Source organism: Myotis myotis, unplaced genomic scaffold (assembly GCF_014108235.1).
Source record: "Myotis myotis isolate mMyoMyo1 unplaced genomic scaffold, mMyoMyo1.p scaffold_m19_p_1, whole genome shotgun sequence".
NCBI classification, from domain to species: Eukaryota; Metazoa; Chordata; class Mammalia; order Chiroptera; family Vespertilionidae; genus Myotis; species Myotis myotis.
The window spans coordinates 188,630,402-188,653,815 of NW_023416313.1; the positions used below are offsets into that span (position 1 = coordinate 188,630,402).

At 38.3% G+C, this 23,414-nt stretch overlaps 2 protein-coding genes across 9 annotated transcripts in view; one reads left to right on the forward strand and one right to left on the reverse strand.

The window, feature by feature from the left end:
• Positions 1-23,414, forward strand: part of FBXO34 (F-box protein 34) — a 118,984-nt gene that overhangs the window by 34,777 nt on the left and 60,793 nt on the right. The gene's annotated exons all lie outside the window — the stretch shown is intronic.
• Positions 15,668-23,414, reverse strand: part of ATG14 (autophagy related 14) — a 79,547-nt gene continuing 71,800 nt past the window's right edge. Inside the window, exon 10 of the mRNA XM_036308032.1 lies at positions 15,668-16,874. Within this exon, the coding sequence (XP_036163925.1) occupies positions 16,856-16,874 (19 nt within the window). The 3' untranslated portion in view covers positions 15,668-16,855. The remainder of the gene's footprint in view (positions 16,875-23,414) is intronic.

Here is a 23,414-nt window from a genome sequence, read left to right on the forward strand (position 1 = left end):
CAAATATATAATATAGATTGAATTTTCTCATATTTCCTTATTTTGTTGTAAAAATAATTGCCTCCCTTAGTATATAATTCAGAAAAGGTTTGCAGCATTTTATATGTTTTTCTTTATTATGTATGACCATATTCTTCCTATCCTCCCTACCATAAAGTCACTCCACCCCCCAGCCCCCGAAAAAAAGAAAAGCGTTACCTAGTCCATTTTTTAGAGATAAAGAGGAAAATAGAACACAATATACAAAAATTAGCTTTGGGCAATTTTTTGGAAATGCCATTTTGACACGAGATGAACCTCTGTTTTGCTTTTTGCAGTGCTCTGAACAAGCGCTAAACTTCTTGCATCATTGTCACCTAATCTGCCCAATAAGTTTGAAATTATGGCTTCAGTCTTAAATAATGATAAATGATTTTGCCTAAAGTCACTGTAAATAGCAAGTAATTTAGGGGGCTAAGCCATTTTTCTAGGGTTGGAGCTCTGTGTAGGACTGGTTGGTTTTTCAAAATTTTTTTATAAAGTCATTTTTTATCATTGTTTTTAAACAATTTTTTGAAAAATAAAATATTCTTTTTTATGTACTTAATGATTTTTTGGTGGAAATTATCATAAATGGTTTCTATTCTTAGAGCAAACAAGGGCAGTGGATGCTGAACCTACTGAAGAACTTAAAAACTCTTTGGGGTTCTATTAAAAATAGCCAATCTGAGAAGACACTCCCTTTCATTTCAGTTTGAGCAATAGATTTCTCTCACATTCATAGTTAACTAACCTAAGATATAAGTTCTAATTGCATCTGAAAAAAATGATTAAAAAATCAGTCTGAAAGTAGGTTGTTAATTGTTTCATAATTTTTTTACTGAATATCCATTCAATAATGGAGTTTCTCCCAAGATCTGAACTTTATTTTCCATTTTTCTCCATTTACTACTAAGTGCTATATCTATTTATATGGCTGCATTACTGTGATTATAAAGTCATTTTTTTATCATTGTTATAAAGCTTTTTCATCCCCTCTCTGATTTTTGCCTTTAAGCCAGTCAACAAAGTATTGACTAATGTCAGTAATATAGACTGAATGCATTGGATAAAATATTGACGTGCCATGAGGACAGATAAAATGCCACATTTTAAACCTGTGCGGGCTAGCAGTAGAGTAGCTATAGTGTTTTATCAAATAAGCTTTATATTTCAGCTGGAAAACCTACTTAAATATGTGGGCATTTGTATAATTTATAGTTTTCTTTCCCCAATCATTTAAAAGACAAAATAGAGTTATACTGTGCTTGAGAGTAAGTCATGAAGTTGAATTATGTTATCAACATACTTTGAAAAACAACTGCTTAATGTTTTTCTCTTTAAATTTTGTTTTATTGCTTAAAGTATTACAAAGAGTATTACATATGTCTCCTTTATTTCCCCCCCTTGACATTCCCCCAGCCTCTCCTACCCCCCAGTGTCTTATGTCCATTGGTTATGCTTATATGCATGCATACAAGTCCTTCGGTTGATCTCTTACCCCCTCCCTCCCGCACCCCAACCCTCCCCAGCCTTCCCACTGTAGTTTGACAGTCTGTTCGAGGCTGCTCTGCCTCTGTATCTATTTTTGTTCATAAGTTTATAATGGTCTCTATTATCCATAAATGAGTGAGATCATGTGGTATTTTTCTTTCATTGACTGGCTTATTTCACTTAGCATAATGCTCTCCAGGTCCATCCATGCTGTTGCAAATGGTAAGAATTCCTTCTTTTTTACAGCAGCATAGTATTCCATTGTGTATATGTACCATAGTTTTCTAATCCATTCATCTGCTGATGGGCACTTAGGCTGTTTCCAGATCTTCGCTATGATAAATTGTGCTGCTATGAACATAGGGATGCGTATATCCTTTCTGATTGGTGTTTCTGGTTTCTTGGGATATATTCCTAGAAGTGGGATCACTGGATCAAATGGGAGTTCCATTTTTAACTTTTTGAGGAAACTCCATACTGTTCTCCGCAGTATCATTGCACCAGTCTGCATTCCCACCAGCACCAGTCTGCATTCCCACCAGCAGAACTGCTTAATGTTTTGGATTTCATTATGATTAGGGACCATGGAGTCAGGAAAGCCATAAAGGAGAATAATTTGTTTCTTCAGGAATAAGAGCAGTAGAATACCCACAACAAACCAAGCATTTGTCTTTATGGTGTTACTTGTTGCCTTTATTCAATTTTCACCTTTATTAAATGTTTGTGAAATACTTGGTTTTTCTCTAGAGTTGCAGTACCAGTATTAAAAAGTTTTCACGTAGTTGTTTCTACACAGCATCCTTTTGAAAATTACATGATGTCAAATCTAGTATCCAATGCATATATTTTAAGTTTACAGATTATACAAGGAGATAATAAGCATCTTTGTGCTTTAAAACAGGCCATATTTAGGTTTTAGTAAATGGAACCTTTCTTGTCTAGTGCTTTTCAAATAGTAAAAATTTGTATTGTGTTAAGGAGGAAGAGAATTTAGCATTTACATTAGGATAATTTTTTCCTATATCCTATTAGCTAATTCCAAGATTGTTTAATATGGTATCCACCCATTTCATTTGGCTGCAACCTTTGCTCTCATGAAAGTAAGACTGATTGTTCTGAATTGCTGTGTGTATGTGCTTTGGCACAGTATGAAGGTGCCCTTAATAACATTGCCATTGTCTTTAAAATAGCTTGCAGTTATAACTACAAATAAAGGGTGTGACAGGAGGGCATGACAGATAATGGTTCTTTTTTTTTCCACCGCCAGCGTTTAACAGATCTCTTTGTACTATGAGTCTTTTGTGTTCCCCAAAAGTCCTACTGTATTTTATGTATATTGTTCCTAGTCAACTAATACATTTGCATATTTGTCACTCTCACTTTGACATGTCTACAGTCATGAATTTTTGAATTTTTTTCATGGAGGCAAGCAAAACAAAGTATGTGGGGAAAAGTTAAGTGGCTTTGCCTTTTTTATTTTTTATTTTTATTGCTTAAAAGTATTACAAAGGGTATTACATATGTGTGTCTCCCCCCCCCCCCCCCCCCCCCCCCCCCCCGCCCTTGACAGTCCCCTAGCCTCCGGCTTTGCCTTTATTGGCATTTTTTCCCCACTTGCATGTTTTAATACTTAATGTGCTTAAATTATTTTGTATGACTCTTGTCCTCCAAACATTTGTTTATTTCGGCCTGGTTTAGATATTTGAGAATGGCCTTTGGTTTTAAATCCCTTCCCTTTTATAGTGCACAGTAGTAATACTTTCTTTACTGCGTGATCTTTTAAACAAGGAGTTTCTGTAGAAAAAACTTGCTGGCTATTTAATGGCTCTGTTTTAGATTGCTCAGAGATTCTGTACTGACAATGAAGAAAGAATATATTTGTGCCATACTTTATTCTATTTTAAATAACTATCAAGTGATGTAAGAAGAGGAAGTAAATACTCATAATGCAGAAATCAGAAAAGCTTCCTTATTGCTTTATGAGATTATCTTTGAGTCATGTATTCTTCATCAACCTCTTTAGGAGAAGGGGACTGACAATGATCTTCATGGCATTTTAGTGATTCAGAAATGGAGGATCAGAGAAAAGCATTTTGCCTAGAATTACAAGCACATAGCTTGTAACAGACTGACTCCGAAGTGAATACTTTTTGTTCTAAACGAATAATTTTCCACTTGAAGTGGCTTATTTCTAGGGTCAGTTTGTACCTTGGGAAGACCCACTTGATAGCATAAAATATTTAGTGTATTAAATAAGAATTTGATGATATTTAAAGTATACTATAGAATAAGAATAACTTGTCTTTAATTTCTCAGGGAATTCATTGATAATAGTCTTACCTTTAAAGGTGCTGCTATAATACCTTAACATGGATTTGTAAATTTTACTTTCACATTAAGGTTCTTCCATAATTGGGTTATTATCTTCATTTTACAGATGATGAAACAAGTGGAAGCTTGAAGTGTTAAGTATTGCTAGATGTGAGATTCAGGTTTTCAGAAGAAAACAGTGGTTTACTATAAACTGGTTCAGAAGAACCCAGTGATTTGGAATCAAGATACTTCAGGCAAGCAGTATCATCAATTCCTCCTTAGTTTTCTTATCTTTAAAATGAAGAGGTTGAACCAAGTGATCTCTAAATGCCTCTTTATATGCTCCAAAGTGATAATGCTTTAAAAGCTTCAGGGGTCCATGAACTTGAATGAAAAATATTAGATACTTGTTTTCACTAATCTTTAACTGAAATTTATCGTTTTCTTCAAACCACAGCAAATCAGCTGTCCCTGGGACTTTGTCATTATTTGAAATCACAAATATTTTTATATCACATAGCAGTTGTTGCAGATGTTTTGAAAATACCATTTATGTTGGTCACAATTTGGAAATTATGATAGTTAATAGACTTGTTATTAGAACGTGTTACTTTATAAATTAAAGAAATAAGTGTATTTAATATTGTAACTTTAAAAATATTTGACAATTATATTTTAAAGTAATTGGTTTTCTTTGTGTGGGGGTATTTTTGCTTTAAAAATATTCTGAGAAAGAGTCTGTGTATAGTCTTCATACACTGCCAAAAGAGTTTATGGCATAAAAAGGTAAAATACCCTTGAGCAGTAACTACAAAATGGCCCAAGTTGATTCTAGTTGATGTGAAAGAACTTTCTGGACACTTGGGGTTGGGGTGGAGCTGTGTGTGGATTGAGGAGTTGCCTCTATATCCCTTTCTCTCTCAGGTTTCCAGTATGATGGACTTTGATTATGTTGCTTTCCACTGATACTGAGCAAGCACAGTAGAAGCCAAGTAGTGATAATAGAAATACATTTATGATCACCTTTATTTTGCATATTCTTTTTGAAAGAATTAAGTTTCTAAGTAGTTGTTTTATTTGAGGAATATAGGAAAGACCCTCTTATTTAAGATTATCTGCTGATGATTTTCTAAGCAGGAGGACTAGCTTGCCAAGAACAAAAGGTACACACACACACACACACACACACACACACACACACACACACACTGTACAGAATATTCTGAAACAGAAGATCAGTTGGAAGGCTGTATTACCTTAAAAATATTAGGGCCCTAGCCAGTTTGGCTCAGTGGATGGAGCGTCAGCTTGCGGACTCATGGGTCCCAGGTTCGATTCTGGTCAAGGGCATGTACCTTGGTTGCGGGCACATCCCCAGTAGGGAGTGTGCAGAGGGCAGCTGATCGATGTTTCTCTCTCATCCAATGTTTCTAACTCTCTATCCCTCTCCCTTCCTCTCTGTAAAAAAATCAAAATATATTTTAAAAAAATATTAGGGCATTTGTTTTATTTTGTTCTTTTTTAAAAATATATTTTACTGATTTTTCACAGAGAGGAAGGGAGAGGGATAGAGAGTTAGCAACATCAATGAGAGAGAAAAATCGATCAGCTGCCTTCTGCACACCCCCAACTGGGGATGTGACCGCAACCAAAGTACATGCCCTTGACCGGATCAGTCTGCAGGCTGACGCTCTATCCACTGAGCCTAACCAGTTAGGGCTAGGGTATTTGTGGTGGTGGTGGTGGTGGTGGTGGTGGTGGTGGTGGTGGTGGTGGTGGTGTGTGTTTTCTCCTTTATTCCTTTTTGCTTGCTGGATTCTTGGGTTCTTAATATATAATATATGTACTAATTGACTATGATGAAAGAAATACTGTAGTAACAAATTCTTCATATTGGTGAGAAGTAGGAGTATACACGGAACTCATAGCTTAATTGGAACACAAAAGACTGCTGGAGTCCTGGTCCAGCCCTGAGTCTGTTATTCCATTTGTAATGCATTTATCTTTGGGTAGGGTGGGATTTGCATTCCCCAAGTTACAATGAGTTTCCAGATCCTTATCAGTTAGTAGTAGGAGTGACTGTTTTTAGTAGTGATAATGAGGCAGCTATTCCCAGGAGGAGATTTAGTCACTGGCAGAATTGTCAGAACCCTGAAATAGTTTGGAAAAGCTCAGGATGGAAAAAGCAAGCTGTTTCAAAAACAAAACAAAAAACTCAGGCTGCTTTTTTTGCGGGGAGGATGAGATATGGGATGGATGGAGGTGGCAAGAAACCAGATGAACTTCCGTGAAGTCTGCAAGCTATGTAGAAGCCGGAAGAGATTAGTATTATTTACCTAAAGCACTCTAGTGTGAACATGAAGTTTTGAATGTTGTAAGATTAACAGCCACTAATCTGGAAGTATGTTCTCAGTACACTGGCCAAATTTAATTTAACTTTGAGAAAAAATTCTTCTGGTAGCAGCTTGTTTTTGTCGCCAGTTTGAGAAAAATTTTAGTATTTTATGCCAAAAGGATATTTTACTGATATTAGGTGCATGTATGAGGAGTGTTCATGATCAAACAGGTAAAATTACCATACTGGAATTCACTAATAATGAAGACAAGATCATCTTTGCCATGACTAACTAGGCAGAGTGAAGATGAGAAATGTAGATCATGCCTTTATGTATGTCTATCCCATCTCATCTCAATTTTAAGGGCAAAAGGAATCTTTAAGAGTAGGGTTTCTTAAGATTAGGGTTTCTTCATGGCTGCCTGCTTTCCTGACTGCCAATATAGCAAGCTGTAATACTTTATTTAGTTTTCCTTAAATCCAGAAATGATTCTATACCAAATCCAAAGAAATCAAATTGGTATTAGAGAGAGGGAGAAGGAGAAACATCGATCGGTTGTCTTTTGCATGCACCCTGACTGGGGACTGAACCCGCAACCTGGGCATGTGCCCTGACCAGGAATTGAACCTGTGACATTTTGTGCACGGGACTACACTCCAGCTGACTGAGCCATACTGGCCAGAGCTCAAATCACTCTTGAGAGAATAAGTGAAAATATGGTAAATGCCGTGGTTGGACTACATCCGTCTGCAGACTGGCTCAGCTCTCTGTGCACACATTCCTCTTAACCCTCCTATGGTGACCATCAGCAGCATCCAATCTGGAGGTGAACAGGATATGACATTTACTTATCTGAACATTTTTGTAACATTTGACCATAACTACTTTTCTAGCTAGATAAGTCAATGTGAGAGCTATATAAAGACAGAATAAAAACAAATTCTATCCAATCGTGTTAAGATAATATATTGCACATTGCAATTTATATATACTGAAAGGTTTTAATATAGTGTTGGGAATCATAAAGGTATGAAAGAAATTGAAGTTGTTGCTCCCCTAAAGGAACATTGTAGAGTTTATTGTGTTTAGTAGATTTTCTCACGGGGTTAAAGGGAGTCTTGCTGATACAAGAAAAGTCTAAACCTGTAGAAAATGTTTAAGAATTTATTTGAGCCAAACTGACCCCTGTGCCTGGAAGCAAGATCTCAACATACTGAGAGTTTGCAGCATCTTTTATGCACCTTTTATCTACCTTCATCTTGAGGGTAGTTACTTTGAAAAAGGCATTTCAAAGGTTTGTTAACCTAGTTGCACAGAAATAATGGACAGGGCTTGCTTAAGGCAAAGATAAACTTTTTACTAAAGAAGGTATATTCCTACCCACCATGACCTGCCCAGATAGGAACTGATGATCAGATTGCCCTGTGAGGTTGAACCCGCTTTTCGTCCACAGTCTCTGTACTGTATTGAAAGAATGTAGGCTAGCAGAAGGAAACCCAGTATGACAATTTGTTCTCAACTACTGAGGGATCTCCTGGAGGGTAAGCCACTGCCTTTTCCTGAGCTGGGTCAGATTTGGTATCATATGACATAAGAGCATTCTTAAATAATTGGAGTTACAGAGAATTTTTAATATCAGATAGTAGTAAGATGATTAGTAGTGATAATGAGGCAGCCATCAATTTGTGTTGAAGACAAATTGGAAAATACAATAAATGAAAGGAAAAAATGTATTGAGAATGTTTGTAATCTGAAAAAGGAATCATGAACTAGAACATTCTGAACTTTTCTGCTTGTTTTTATTTTTTAATGTTTTTTATTTATTTTTTAGAAGGAAGGGAGAGAGATAGAAACATCAGTGATGAGAGGGAATCACTGATTGGCTGCCTCCTGCATGCCCCCCCAATGGGGATGGAGCCCACAACCTAGGCATGTGCCCTGACTGGGAATTGAACCCCATGACCTCTTGGTTCCTGGATCCACACTCAACTAACTACTGCGCCACACCGGCTGGGTTTATTCTGTATTTGTTATCAATGTGTTGAATGTGCACAGTTTAAAGACTCAGTAGCTCTATAAGACTTGTTTTGAAAGGCAACAGTTCTCCCACTTCATCCCCCACTTTCCCTCCCTAGGTGTGAACACTTTAATTTCTTACAGCTAATTCTTTTTTGCATTTATCTGTTTTTGTAGGGGAGGAAGATTATTTTTTTCCTACTATTTCTGGGTTCTCCAGCTGGTGCCCTGTTAACTAGACAGACAAAAGATGGATCAACATACAAATTTTTTAAAAAATATATTTTATTGATTTTACAGAGAAGAAGGGAGAGGGAGAGGGAGTTGGAAACATCGATGAGAGAGAAACATCGATCAGTTGCCTCCTGCACACCCCCTACTGGGGATGTGCCCGCAACCAAGGTACATGCCCTTGACCAGAATTGAACCTGGGACCTTTCAGTCCTCAGGCCGACGTTCTATCCACTGAGCCAAACCAGTTAGCTTAACATACAAATTTAATGAAACTTTTATTTGACATGGGAACCTTTATAAGGAAATGAAGACCTGAAGAAGCGGTAAAAGCTGAGCATTTTTATGCTAGATTCTATGAAGAGTGAAAGGGCATGTAAAATTGTGAGAGGACAAGAGAGTATGAGTGAGGAATAGGAATAGTGAATTGGGGAACATAGCAAGGCCAGTTCCTTTTCATTTTTCTGTGTCCCTCCATCTTCAGATATAAGGATGCTCCTTTCTTGTGAGTATAGGTAGTGCACTTCTCACTTGAGGGTCTTAGGACCTGCTTCAGGGGAGAAGGAAGGGTCAGAGTCCTTCCTTTCTCACATTTCTTCAGCTTAAAATATTCAATATGCCAAGGCATTATACTTTGGGGTAGCAGGTTCTGAACACTGTCATTTTTTAGCAGCATTTTAATATTCTGATTTCTTGATTTCTCAGCTTCAGGGCTTATTTTTTGATTTTCCATTATGGCAGGTGAGAATTTAGGCTTTTCCCCCCATCCCCAAGTACCCTTTTTGTTCTACTATCCTAGTATAGGTGTTTATAACTTGGCTTAAGTGAGTATTCAGTGTTTACACAGTTAAGACTGAAAGTACTATCATAGTTAAACTACGTAGTAATCTGTGAACACTTTTCTATACAACTCTTGGTTTTTTCTGAAATTTATATATATTTTTTTGTTGTTGTTTAACTTCTCACTAATTCAGATCCTTGAATAATGTCATTTCCTTCAACTTCATTTCATTCAACATCATTTCGTTATAATGTTGATGAAGGCGGAAAATCAGATCCCGGCTGAGGCTACTATCCATGTGGAGTTTACATGGTCTCTCCATGTCTGCATAGGTTTTTTCCAGGTACTCTGGTTTCCTCTCACATTCCGAAGATGTACACATGAGATGAACTGGAGTGTCTAAATTGTCACAGTATGAGTCAGTGTGGGTGTGAGTATGTCCTGTGATGGAGGGCATTCCGTCCAGGGTAGAGTCCCCACCTTGGGCCTTGAGCTGCCAGTTGGGCTCCTGCCACCCATGACCCTTACTTGTTTTTATTAATCTCTCTTAAAATGTATGGTAGCTCATATTTATTGTAATGTTTAGTATTAGAAGTGTTGTAGATTTTTTTTTTTTCAGTGTGTGTTTATTGATTTTGAGAGAGAGAGGGAGGAAGGAAGTGAGAGGGAGAGGGATAGAGAGACAGAAATACAATGAGAGAGAAGTATCTACTGGCACCTCCTGCAATTTAACTCTTTTTTTGTATCATTTAGCCCAGGGGTGGGGAAGAAAGGGCCTGCGTATAAAGCCCGAAAAATCATTTGATCTGGCATTGCCAGGGCATTATGGGTGAGTTAATTAAATGTTTGACCAAATATACCAGTAGCAGGCTAATTTTTAAGTTGATAATTTTGTATGGTCCGTGAATGATACTATAAATATCCAAATGGCCCTTGGCAGAAAAAAGGTTCCCCACTCCTGATTTAGCTTATGGTAAATTGGTTTCCTTATACATTGTTTAGCAATTTCCAAGAAGCTATTTATGATGTTAAGATTGGACTTGCTATACAGTTCAAATTGTAACTTGTTCAAATTTCCTTTCAGGAAGTTCTGACACTTCAGGCCTTCTATTAGCTCCTTATATTCCTGAAGATGTGCTCCCATCTTGACTGGTTGCCCACTGTTTTTATCCACAGCACTTATCCTGGAACTGCCCTTCACCAGCATCTTGGGGAAATTCTTTGCCTCTTTGTGTTGGATTTCTTGTTTTCTAGATCTTATATTTTCCTGTTTCTCAGTTTACCCCTTTTATTTTGGCAGAATATATTCTCTAGTGGGTGGCTGAGAAAGTTCATGGGAGTTAAACTTTTAGACCTTGAATGGATGAAAATTCCATATTCTGTGCTTACTGTTAATTGATTGATTGGTTGGTATAGAAATCTAGCTTGAAATTTTTCCATTGAAATTTTAAAGGCATGGCTTCATTGTTTTCTAGTTTTCCTCTGTGCTTACTTCATTGCTCTTAAAGCCCAAAGCCATTAGGTTCCTGGTTATTTATGTGATCAATTTTTGTCTTTGTTTCTTGGATATTTGAAATTTACAACAATATGCCTTAATGTGAGTTTGGTTCCATTCATTGTACTGAGTACTTGAACCCTTTTAATCTGGGAACTGTTTTGTTGATGATTTTCTCTGCTCCCCCCCCCCCCCCCCTTAGTTTTCTCTTGAACTTCGTGGACTGATCTTCCAATGTTCTTATGTTATTCTATTGAATGTTTAATTTCTGCTTTATATTTTTAAAAAGTTTATTGGCTTCTTTTCTTTTCTTTTCCTTTCTTTTCTTTTCTTTTCTTTTCTTTTCTTTTCTTTTCTTTTCTGTTCTGTTCTGTTCTGTTCTGTTCTTTTCTTTTCCTTTCCCCTCTCCTTTTCCTCTCCCCTCTCCCCCCTTTTTTTTTTAGAGAAGAAGGGAAAAGGAGAGAGAGAAACATCGATGTGAGAGTGCCTCTTGCATGCCCCCTATAGGGGATTGAGCCTGCAACTTGGGCATGTGCCTTTGACTTGGTGCATAGGATGATGCCCAGCCAACTGAGCCACACTGGCCAGGGCTCTACTTTTCATTTTTAATTACCAGGAAAGCATGCCTGTGCTCATTTTTACTTTCTGATTCTCTTTCTAATATATATATTACATATATATGTATATGTATATGTGTATATATATATATATTTAGCATAGTGTTCTTGCTTCATGTTTGTATTATTTTATATTTCTGAAAATATTCATGTGTGTTTTTCCCCAGAGTTTTTCTGTCTGCATAGTCTTTATCAGGACTAGTTACATAATTTTCAGGGCCTAGTACAGAGTGAGAATGGGAGGCTCCCATTTCAACATTTATAAAAGAATTCCAACACTGCAGCAGCAGAGTATTAACTCTAACATGGAGCTCTCTTAAGTGCACGGTACTACATGACTGCCCAGGTCAGCTTATGAAGCTAACCCTGCTCTCTCTTCCAACTTGCTTTTTCTGTTTTTATCACTGTCTTGTATACTAAAAATGTCTAACAATTCTTGGCCATTTGCTAATATTTAAAAGTGAGATCCCAAAATGCTGATTGGAAACTCTGAAAATGCAAGTAGGGCTTACCAAGTGTGAGCTACATTTATCAAGTGTAAGATGACCTGGCTGGACAAATTTAGTTAGGGAATTTGTCAGTATTTTTATCTTTTTCCTCAGATTAATCACTGGTCAGGTTCCCCAGGGAAGTTTCTTCTAATCTCCTGTGCTTGGAAGTGAAGCCTTTTGGGAAGAGGATTGATAGAAGAGGCTGGGGTAGGGGGCTTGTACTGATACATTAGAGCCAATTGTTAAATTTTCAGGAACTTTGTGAGCCACTTGCTAAATTCAATAACTATTAAAGTTATACAAATGTATAATTAAATGTTATATTAAAAATCAAGGCGTAATAAATACTAATAACTTACCACTTCCTAGTTATTTTATTTTGGATGATCTTGAGATTATTTACATCTCTATGGAGGAAATACTACATAGTAATAGGCTACTGTGCATTTTTTCTGAACTCTGCATTCAGTGACATCATTTGGTAGCTTGAAACAGCCACGGGAAGAGTATTTATACCACAGGAATCAGCAAATATTACAAATAACTACCCTCTGGAAGTTAAACATTTATTTATCAGCGTACCGTGGACTGGGATCTAGTACCATGCTTTTTTAAATGTAATTAATTTATTTTTAATTAAATGTATCGGAGTGATGTCAGTTAATAAAATTCTATAGGTTTCAGGTATACAGTTCTGTAATACATCATCTGTATGTTGTATTATGTATTTACCACCCCAAGTCAAGTCTTCTTCAATCACCATTTATCCCCCCCCCCCCCCCCCCCAGCTTTATCCTCTTTTGCCTTCACCTTACCTGGTGGTCTCTAGTCTAGATAATCCTCTGTTTTAACCCTCCTTAGATTAAGGGCATTTGTCTGCCTGCCAGAGAGAGAGTGAGAGAGGGGATCTGGGAATTGAATTTCAGAAAGGTTGTTAATCCTTCCCATTTTATCCCTGCTGAATCTTTTGGGGGAGTGTTCCCTGATGCTTACCGTAGGATTCAGTTTTTGGGGTATTTGAGTCCTTTACCTCTTGTCCATTTATTTTCTAGCTTTTGAAAATTTGTAGTTGTAACCTTAATTTCTCTTCATCCTTGTGGGTTTGTATCTTAAAAATAATCCCTTGGTGTTTAAGTCTACCATCCTTACTTAGAAGTCTAGAATATAATTCTTGAGAAAAATAGGTAAATAGCCTCAACAACTTAAGGGTGTTTTTTTTTTTTTTAAAATATATATATTATTGATTTTTTTTACAGAGAGGAAGGGAGAGGGATAGAGAGTTAGAAACATCAATGAGAGAGAAACATTGATCACCTGCTTCCTGCACACCTCCTACTGAGGATGTGCCCTCAGCCAAGGTACATGCCCTTGACCGGAATCGAACCTGGGACCTTTCAGTCCTCAGGCCGATGCTCTATCCACTGAGCCAAACGAGTTAGGGCAAGGGTGTTCTAAATAGGCTTAGCCAATCCCCGTTCGTTTACAAGTCATATATAAGTGCAGTCAGGAAAAAATTCTGATTCTAGCATATTTTTCATTTCATAAAGGAGTAACCCTTTACATAAGCAGGTATTGAACACATGACCCACTGTAGTTTTACGTATGATGTGTGGGGACATAAGGAAACACATAAAACAGTTTTAGGTCACATAGTTTGGTCTTGAGGACAATTGGAACAACAGTAGCTACTTGTCCCAGATCTATAGCAATTCCAGTTGTCCATCAGTGGCTTGATCTGGTGACTTGTTCACCTTATCCTCTCTGAAGCAGGCACTAGTGAGTCTTCTAATCTTGTGACTTTGTCTCCGCTCTTAACCTCTTCTGCTCAAATTCAGTGGCCCACCTCCATTATATTGGGTTGTTTAGACTCTCATTACCCTTAATTTCACAACAGGCCACCTCGTAGTCCACTTACGTTCTCCTTTGAGAATTGATGGTTACCTTCTGATTAAGGCAGAGTAGAAAGGTCATAGGATACCAGGGTGGCAACTTAAGTAGAAGAAATTGTCATCTCTCAGAGGGGGATGTGGGCCCTTCAGACACTTAAGAAACTCCTGGATTCCTCTATTGAGGAATGCATATATTTTAAATACATTTTTGTAAAAGGTTTTTGTAGTTCAAGACAGTGAAATAGAAATAGATATTTGATCAAGTTCTATTTGACACTGTACATGTGAAATAGATTAGATGACCAGTTGAACCTTCTTGTTCAGAGTTGTGACGATGGTAATTATTTCTAAAGATCTAGTGTACAGGAATATTTAATTACTAAATTAAACATTTCTACAAAAAGGGCTTCTGGCAACTCCTGCTTATTGCTCCTCTTTAACAGTCTCTCCTCCCCTCACCAGCTTTTGTGTTTCAAATAAAGGTGTCATTCCCCCCACCACATAAGCACATACCCACACACACATTTTATAGGATGAAATCCAGATTAGACTCTTTGTATGTGCTAATGGCTGTTTTTTATTGTTCCTTTGTTATTTTAATCCTTTGTAATTTCTACTGATCTCTTGCCTGGGAAGAAATGCTTCTCTTTTTCAGGATATATGGGGGGTGATTAGGCCAGGTTTCTTCCATGTTGCTATATGCTCAGGAGCAATATTGTATAGAGAGTCTGGAAAGATTTTTTTTCTGGGTTTTGAACTTTATTCATATAAAATTCATATAAAAAAATCTTTCGCCGAAACCGGTTTGGCTCAGTGGATAGAGCGTCGGCCTGCGGACTGAGGGGTCCTGGGTTCGATTCCGGTCAAGGGCATGTACCTGGGTTGCGGGCATATCCCCAGCGGGGGATGTGCAGGAGGCAGCTGATCGATGTTTCTCTCTCATCGATGTTTCTAACTCTCTATCTCTCTCCCTTCCTCTCTGTAAAAAATCAATAAAATATATTTAAAAAAAAAAAAAAATCTTTCAAGCCCTAACCAGTTTGGCTCAGTGGATAGAGCATCGGCCTGCAGACTGAAAGGTCCCAAGTTCCATTCTGGTCAAGGGCATGTACCTTGGTTGCGGGCATATCCCCAGTAGGAGGTGTGCAGGAGGCAGCTGATCGATGTTTCTCTGTCATCGATGTTTCTAATTATCCCTCTCCCTTCCTCTCTGTAAAAAATCAATAAAATTTATTCAGCCCTAGCTGGTTTGGCTCAGTGGAAAGAGCGTCAGCCTGTGGACTGAAGGGTCCCAGGTTCAATTCTGGTCAAGGGCATGTACCTTGGTTGCAGGCATATCCCCAGTAGGGGGTGTGCAGGAGGCAGCTTATCGATGTTTCTCTCTCATTGATGTCTCTAACTCTCTATCCCTCTCTCCCTTCCTCTCTGTAAAAAAAAAATCAATAAAATGTATTTAAAAAAATATATTTAAAAAAAATCTTTCAAGTACAACTATTAAATCATCTTGCATCACATATTTAACAAGTCACCTTATGTTTTTTTATTACTCACAATTCGGACTATCTGGATCCTGTCACTATCATGCTTGCCATAATCTCTTCCTCAGAAACTGACCTGCACTTACCTTGGCACTACCCACTCTATGCATTTGAAATGGGAACTCTATAAATGAGGGCCTTGCTGGCATGGTTTGTGGAGAATTATGGTAGGGTTAAAAAAAAGCCCACCCTGGCAGGTGACTATCAAAGAGATAGTGAACACCTGCTAGATTGACCAGCAACCTCAGAGGAGCTCCTTTTCTCAGTTCTGGATGCTAAAGCAGTTAGCACTAAGGAGCTGCTGCCATGCCTCTCACATTTCTGAAATGCCCTAAACTAAATGATAGGGTGAATTTTTTCTTAACTTACTGGCAGTTTCTTTTTTCTACCAAGGCAGTTAGGGGGCTTTTATTTTTTAAAAAAAAGTTTTAAGGTGAGAAAGTTAAAATTGTATGTACAGTCATGTTCTTTATTACAACTTTTGTTAAAACTGGCTTACTGTTGAAATAGCAGATGGCTGTGATAAAATGGGAACGTGTGAACTGTGAAAAAGAAACCAGTGCAGATGAAATCATAATTTTAAATATCTCCAATTGATTCACTAAAATATTTTTCCTTTGGGTTAATGTTAATACTGTGTCTTTTTATTCAGCTTTGACAAAACCAAAGAATAAAAAAATGAACCAGAGCAAATGACCAAGGTGGCTTTGAAATTTACTCATTCAGAGGTTTTTGAGAAATGGATTTTTCAGTCAAAGAATCTTGAAAATAAGACTAACTTAAAAGAGCAAGGCTGATATGGGTTTTTATTCACTGAACTGACAAAAATGGATGTTTACTCTCAAAAATACCTGGTCCTCTTATAATATAAAAATTATCAGAAGGATACTATCCACAGATGCTTTAAAATTGCAAGGGCTTTAAACATACATCCCCTCATACCCACTCCCTTAAAGAAAAAAAGAATAGGTGTCTTTCCTTATATCCCTTGCACCATTGCCCAAAGTAGGTATATGTGACCTTTTGCCGAGACAACTTGGAGCATGTCTAACAGATCCCAGTGCTTAGCTCAGTGCCAGGCCCCAGTAAGCATTCAGGATTTGTTAAATGGAGAAATGGATCAATACCTGTTTCCAAACTGGTGCCTCTCAAGTCCATTCTCTGTAAAGGTGCTCCAGGGATCTGTCAAAAATACTGACCTAACCATACTACTTTCCTTTTAAAAATCCTTTAATGGCCCTCAGCTACTTAAAGTTCTGCCTCTCAGACATTTTTCTTCTAAAATAGTTTTTTATATTATAAAATTAACATATACTGTAGTCAGAAATTCAAACAACAGTGAAAATAGAGCCCTAACTGGTTTGGCTCAGTGGATAGAGCGTCGGCCTGCGGACTCAAGGGTCCCAGGTTCGATTCCGGTCAAGGGCATGTACCTTGGTTGCGGGCACATACCCAGTAGGGAGTGTGCAGGAGGCAGCTGATTGATGTTTCTAACTCTATATCCCTCTCCCTTCCTCTCTGTAAAAAACCAATAAAATATATTAAAAAAAGATAGATGCCAAAAAATATATATGCTCCTAACTCTCCTTCCCAAATTGTTGAGTGTTTCCTTCCCACGTCCCACGTGGATCAGGGTTCAGGAACTGGAAGCAGAGCTGCACACAAATGAAAGTGAAAAGACAAAAGATAATTTGAAATATTGGGGGACCAGGCAGGCAAGTCCAACTCAAGGGGAAGGACTTCCACCCGTGCTCAGGCCTTACCAAGCTTTTATTGATCTGGGATGCACCCATAGCATAGCCCTTAGGCAGGCGACCCCCCAGTAACAGGCAGACTAGTCCATCAGCAAGGATTTACATAATAATAAATGGGGGAATAGTTTCAGCTACCACTGTCTGGACAAACAGAGGTGGCGCCTAGCTCCAACCTTTGCTAGGGCTTCAAAGGCACCCAGCCTTCAGGAGGTATTCTGTCTTCACTTATCAGATAGTGAAGGCAATAAACAGTTTCCCACACCAAATATTTAGTTTGCTGGGCATGTACTGTATTGACTAGCCTCTCCCATTTACCTTTTAATTTTGATATAAATCACATCCTATATAATAAAAGGCTAATATGCAAATCCACCAAACGGCAGAACTACTGGTCACTATGACGTGCACAGACCACCATGGGGCAGACGCTGAATGCAGGAGCTGCCCCCTGGTGGTCAGTGCGCTTCCATAGGGGGAGTGCTGCTCAGCCAGAAGCCGGGCTCACTGCTGGTGAGTGCAACAGTGGCAGGGGCCTCTCCTGCCTCAGTGGCAGTTGGACATCCCCCGAGGGCTCCTGGACTGCAAGAGGGCGCAGGCCAGGCTGAGGGACTCTTCTCCCGCCCCCCCACCCCCCCAGCTTGAATTTCGTGTACCGGGCCTCTCCTACCATAACATTCACCTTTTAAAAGTATACATTTTACTGGTATTTAAAAGTTGTGCAACCATCACCCGTAATTCTAGGACATTTTATCACCCCAAAAAGAAACTCCATACCCATTAGCAGTCACTCCTTTCTCTCCCCACTCGTCCTGTCCTGATACCAGTCCCAGCCTACAACCCCATGTCTACCCCTCCCCATCCGCACACACATTGGCCCTAGGCAACCACAAATCCACTTTCCGTCACTATAGGTTTGCCTGTTCTGAACATTTTCCTACAGATGTAATCATAACATACATAATCTTTTGTGTCTAGATTTTTTTTTCATTTAGGATGATGATTTCAAGGATCAATCCATATTGTATTGTGTATCCATACTTCATTTCTTTTTATGGCTACATAATAACTCATTGTATGTATATACCACAATTTATTTATCCATTCATCCACTGGTGAATAACTGGATTGTTTTCACCTTTGGCTATTTTAAATAGTACTGTTATAAATTTTTGTGTACAAAAATTTGAATAGCTGTTTCAGTTCTTTTGGGTGTATACATTGGAGAAGAACTGCTGGGTCATGTGTTAATTCTGTTTAATGGTTTTTGTTTGTATCTTTAATTTTCATCTTTTGTCTGGTAAATTTTTCTATTATATCAAATAATTTTTGATTGTGTAACTTGAAAACCCCAGATAACATGTAGTTTGCAGATGAAGACAGATTTTTGTTTCTTCCCTTTGAATATGTTAATCTTTTTGGAATATGATCGCTGGCATCTTTATTCTTGGCTCTAATTTGGGAATGTCTTTAATAGTTTGCAAGGATTTTTTTAAAAAAAATCAAGAGTACCTGCTAAATATTATTTCTTTTTAAAAATCTGAGATATGCATCTTTTCTTTAAATTGTTAATATTTCAGGAGTATTGGGTTTGCACTACTGTTTGTCTTATTTTTTTCCTGGTTACTTCAGTGGATTTTCTTCCCATGCAAACTGTTGGTCACACATACACAAAATCTGAAAACCAATCTAAGAACCGATGCTCTACACCTGTAATGCTGAGTTCAGTGATGGTGTAGAGCTGTACATGGTAGAATATAGCCCAGCATGTTTGTTTACTTCAGTCTTCTCATTCCCTTCTTTTTTTCCTGTAAGCTCAACATTAAAATCTTGCTATTCAGATTCAAGAAACACACTCCTTTACATGTTTATAAATATGCTCCACAATTGGTGCAGCACCTCCCATCTTATCCCTGATAAAAATCAAAGCTTCCATGAAGTAGCAAATTATCTTTGTTCATAGAGTGCTCATCACCATAGTAACAAGGAGCCAACTCATAACCTTGAAGTGGGGCAAAAATGCTCGTCCATTGCTTTTCTAAAGGACCTAACACAATCCAAATACCCTTTTATAGATTGGATAAGCATGCCTGCAAAAGGTGTGTCTTAACATCCTCAGCATGCACAAGATAAAGCTGAGATGGTTTGTAGAGGAAGTACTATCCACTGAGTTGAGGTTTCATCACAGAGACTCCAAAACATATTCAGATGTTTTTTACTTTCTGCCTGAGGATAATCCAGTAGCTTCCAATTAAGGCTCATTTAACAATCCTCTTCCCCCCAAATCCACATTGAAGACAACTGGTCTGGGGAAGTAGAGAATTAAATGAGGCAAAGGTAGAAAGTGATTTTACATTTGGGTCAGATTGCATAGGGCCACAGGTAATCTTTGGTTTATAGTAAATACATTGTGGTTACATTTTGAAGTGCTTTGTCTTAGATCTTGCTTTGAGAAAAGGTTGTTTGGAATCTAAATCTTAGAGACTTTCCTTAACATTTGTGTTTAAAGACCTGGGGAGATGGTTGGTGGAGAGAGAAATAGACCAGGATTTGAGATTTTTTGCCTGGAACATATTCCCTGATTTTTGTAGGATGTCAAAAATAAGACTAGAATTTCAGGTAGCTAATAAAATATAGAGGGCTATCTAATTTTTAGTTTAGTAATAGAATTAAAGAGCTTAGGAAAGTCAAAGTATAATTCATTTTGGACTAGCCAAATAGTTTTCTTTATGGGTAATGATGATTTAAAAAGCTAAATTTAATTCTTATCAGGAAAACAAGAGAGCTTGAGATGTAGGACAGAAAAATTCCCAATACAAACTCTGGGGGCATTTTGATATTAATTAGAAATCTGAGAACTCCTTAAACAATCAGTATAATTTTTATTCAACAAACTAGTAGCCCTGCGCACGAATCCGTGCACCAGTAGCTCGCCAGTAGCTCACTGCCGCCCTCCTGTAGCTCTCCACCTGCTGCCCCACCCTCCTGTAGCTCCCTCCGTCCCCCCTCCCCCCATAGCTTGCTGCCCTACCCCCTCCTGTAGCTCTCTGATGACTGCTTGTAGCTCGCTGCCCCACCCTCCTGCTGATCTATGATCCAGTCGTTACGCGGTTGGTCATTATGCTTCACAGCGTAATGACCATTTGTATATTACATCTTTCTTATATAGGATATTGTATCTAAAATATAGTGTTTTCGGCCCAGTAGATACATCAGTGAAAAAAACAAAGTCTTCTAGAGCTATGTTCTAGCAGACAAAGGATGCACCAACATGGATACATGTTAGGAGGGAGGGAGGAAGTGCTGCAGAGAATGTAAAGAAGGGAATAGGGAATTTGGGGAATGGGACTCCTTTAAGGGTACAATCAAGGAGTGCCTCTAAAATTATGACATTTGAACAGAAATGTGGAAGGAAGTCAGAGTGACACAGGTAAATATCGGGGTAGAAGCAAAGGAAACAGAAGCAAGTGTAAAGGTTCTGAGGTGAGATTGTGCTCTATATGTTTGAGGAAGAGAAAGAAGCCAGTCTCTTTGGAGCAGAGTAAAGCAAAGGGAAGAATGACAGAAAATGAGAAATTTGGGGGGCTCATCTTAGAAGAAACAAATGAGGGTGTGGCACAGAAAATGATGTGATGGAACTTCCTGTTTTTCTTAAAGGACCATTCTAGCTGCTGAATTTGAGAGTAGGCCATATGGGGAGCAAGAGTAGAATTGAGAGACTGGTAGGAGACTAATGCTGGTGGGAAACGATAGTGGCTTAGAACAGGGCAGTAGTAGTGATGGTGGTAAATGGTAGTTGGATTCTTAATATAATTTTGAAGGTAAAGCCAGTGGGATTTACTGATATGGTTTGTGAGAGAGAAAAAGGGATCATGGATGATTCAAGGTTTTTTTGTTTTAGTAATTGGAAAAATAGAGTTGTTTCTTATTAAAAAGGGAAGATTTTGCGAGAGTGGTGATGAGATGTGCACGCGGAATCAGGGTTTTTATATTGGACATGTTGAATTTGAGGGGCTCATTAAACATCAAAGTGGTGAGTTTGAATATCAGTATTGCCAATCTTAAAAATCAAGTAGCCAGTTATTTTACCAGCAAAAATGAGTTTATTTGGGAGTGGCAGAGGAATTACAATTTGGGAAATTCCAGCTTTGGTAAACTATAGACAAGTTGGTAGAGAACCAAGCAGAGGAACATTATAGAGAGAAAAAAAAAGGGAGTTGGGAGAAGCTATTATAAACAAAATGTCCTTTGGAGCAGCGGTCGCCAGCCTTTCGGACCTCACAGACCACCAGTGGTCCGCGGACCACCAGTTGGTGACTGCTGCTTTGGAGGAAACCAGGAGTTCAAATGTAGTGACGTCATATTGGCCGAGCCATGACCGTTTTTCAATGCATGGGTCTGTTACTAGGGCAATGAGAAAATCTCCCTCCTGTTGGAGTCTGCAAGGTGTGGTGAGTGGTAGTGTATGAGGGTTTCCCCTTCAGGACTTCCACTCCATTTTAAATGAAGTTTCTTTTATTCAGTTTCACAGTGTATAAACCTGGAGTCCTAGAGAGAGGTTTGGACTGGCCGCTTGACATAGCATGTAGGTTGTATTTAGAGCCATTAGACTAGGCAGTGATGGCGAACCTATGACACGTGTGTCAGGTGACACGCGAACTCATTTTTTTGGTTGATTTTTCTTTGTTAAATGGCATTTAAATATATAAAATGAATATCAAAAATATAAATCTTTGTTTTACAATGGTGGCAAATATCAAAAAATTTCTATATGTGACACGGCACCAGAGTTAAGTTAGGGTTTTTCAAAATGCTGACATGCTGAGCTCAAAAGGTTCGCCATCACTGGACTAGAGTGTGGGGGACTGAAGGTGCCATTTCCCAAACTATGTGAGGAGCCCTGCTATATCTACTGGGCCTACAAGGGTTGCTGCAGAATATTTTAAAATTTCCAGGCCCGGCTGGTGTGGCTCAATGGTTGAGCATCAACCTATGAACCAGGAGGTCATGGTTTGATTCTTGGTCAGTGCACATGCCCTGGTTGTAGGCTTGATCCCCAGTAGGGGCATGCAGGAGGCAGCCAATCAGTGATTCTCATCATTGCTGTTTCTCTCTGTCTCTCCCTCTCCCTTCCTCTCTGAAATCAATAAAAATATATTTAAAATCCTCCCTCCCCCAGAAAACTGTCCTGGCCAGTGTTGGTCTATGCTTAGAACATCAGCCCATGCACTGAAGGGTCTTGGGTTCAATTCCTGGTCAGGGTGCATGCAGGAAGCAACCAATTGATGTGTCCCTCTCACATCTATGTTTCTCTCTCCCCCCTCTCTCTACATCTATCTCTCCCTCCCCTCCCTTCCACTCTATCTAAAATCAATGGAAAAAATATCCTCAGGTGAGGATTAACAACAACAAAATTTCCAGGAAAACAGCATGAATGGTATCTATGTTGTCATGTGCTTTTTTTAAAAGTTTTTAAAATAATGTTTGAGATGTGAGCATATGTGTGTTTTGTATGTTCCTATGCAGCTGGGATCAGCTACGTGCACTTTTGTATATGTACCTAGTGTTTTTCACAGAAAAAAAATCATACACAAGCAAACACAAAATTCACATTTTACTCAAATTATTACCCAGTGTATCAATCCCATATAGCAAACCTGATTGTACTTTACTTAGAAGTTCCTAGAGGGTAGGATAGAGAATCTGCCTTGAAAACTACAGAACTGCTGCCTAGAGGCCCAGGAAAGGGCTGATGGAGATTTGTGCAAAAAATCTTTTAAAAAGGCAGTTTATTGCTAAAATTCATGCATGTTTTGAATTCTTTCTCTAATATATTATTTCATTCTTAAACCTTAACTATGTTTAAAATTAATTCCATGGATTAACATTTGTTGTTGCAAGAATTAATGGGTAAGTAGGCTGCTTTCCTTAAAGTAAGTGTCCTACTCAACTTTGAGATAAGATGACTTAGAAAACTTTGGAGATTTGGGTAATAATGCATGAGATCAGACATCTTTAGAAAGAGAGATTTAGAGTGGTCAAGGGAATTAGTTCAAATTCAGAAGAGTATGAACACCTAGGAAGTTAATTCCATTTAGTTATATCAACTGAAGAAAATATTTAACAAAATGAAGATTAGGCCATTAGGAGGAGCATAAAAGCAAACATTTCAGACCATGTTTATTCTGCCTTTAGAAGAGAGGGGATCGATGGAAGAGGCTGTTTCTTTATTGTATTGACTAGTGGCCTGGTGCATGAAATTCATGCACATTAAAAGGGACTTAATTAGAGGAAATATTTTAATATTGCTATTTGCCCTTTCTCTATAATAGAAGTGTCAGAGATGAAAGAAAATTAGTAAAATGTATATGAAAATCTTCCTCCTGTCAGAGTCTGGGGCACGCCACGGGACCCAGAGTCAAGTCCCGCCCACCCGCATGCACC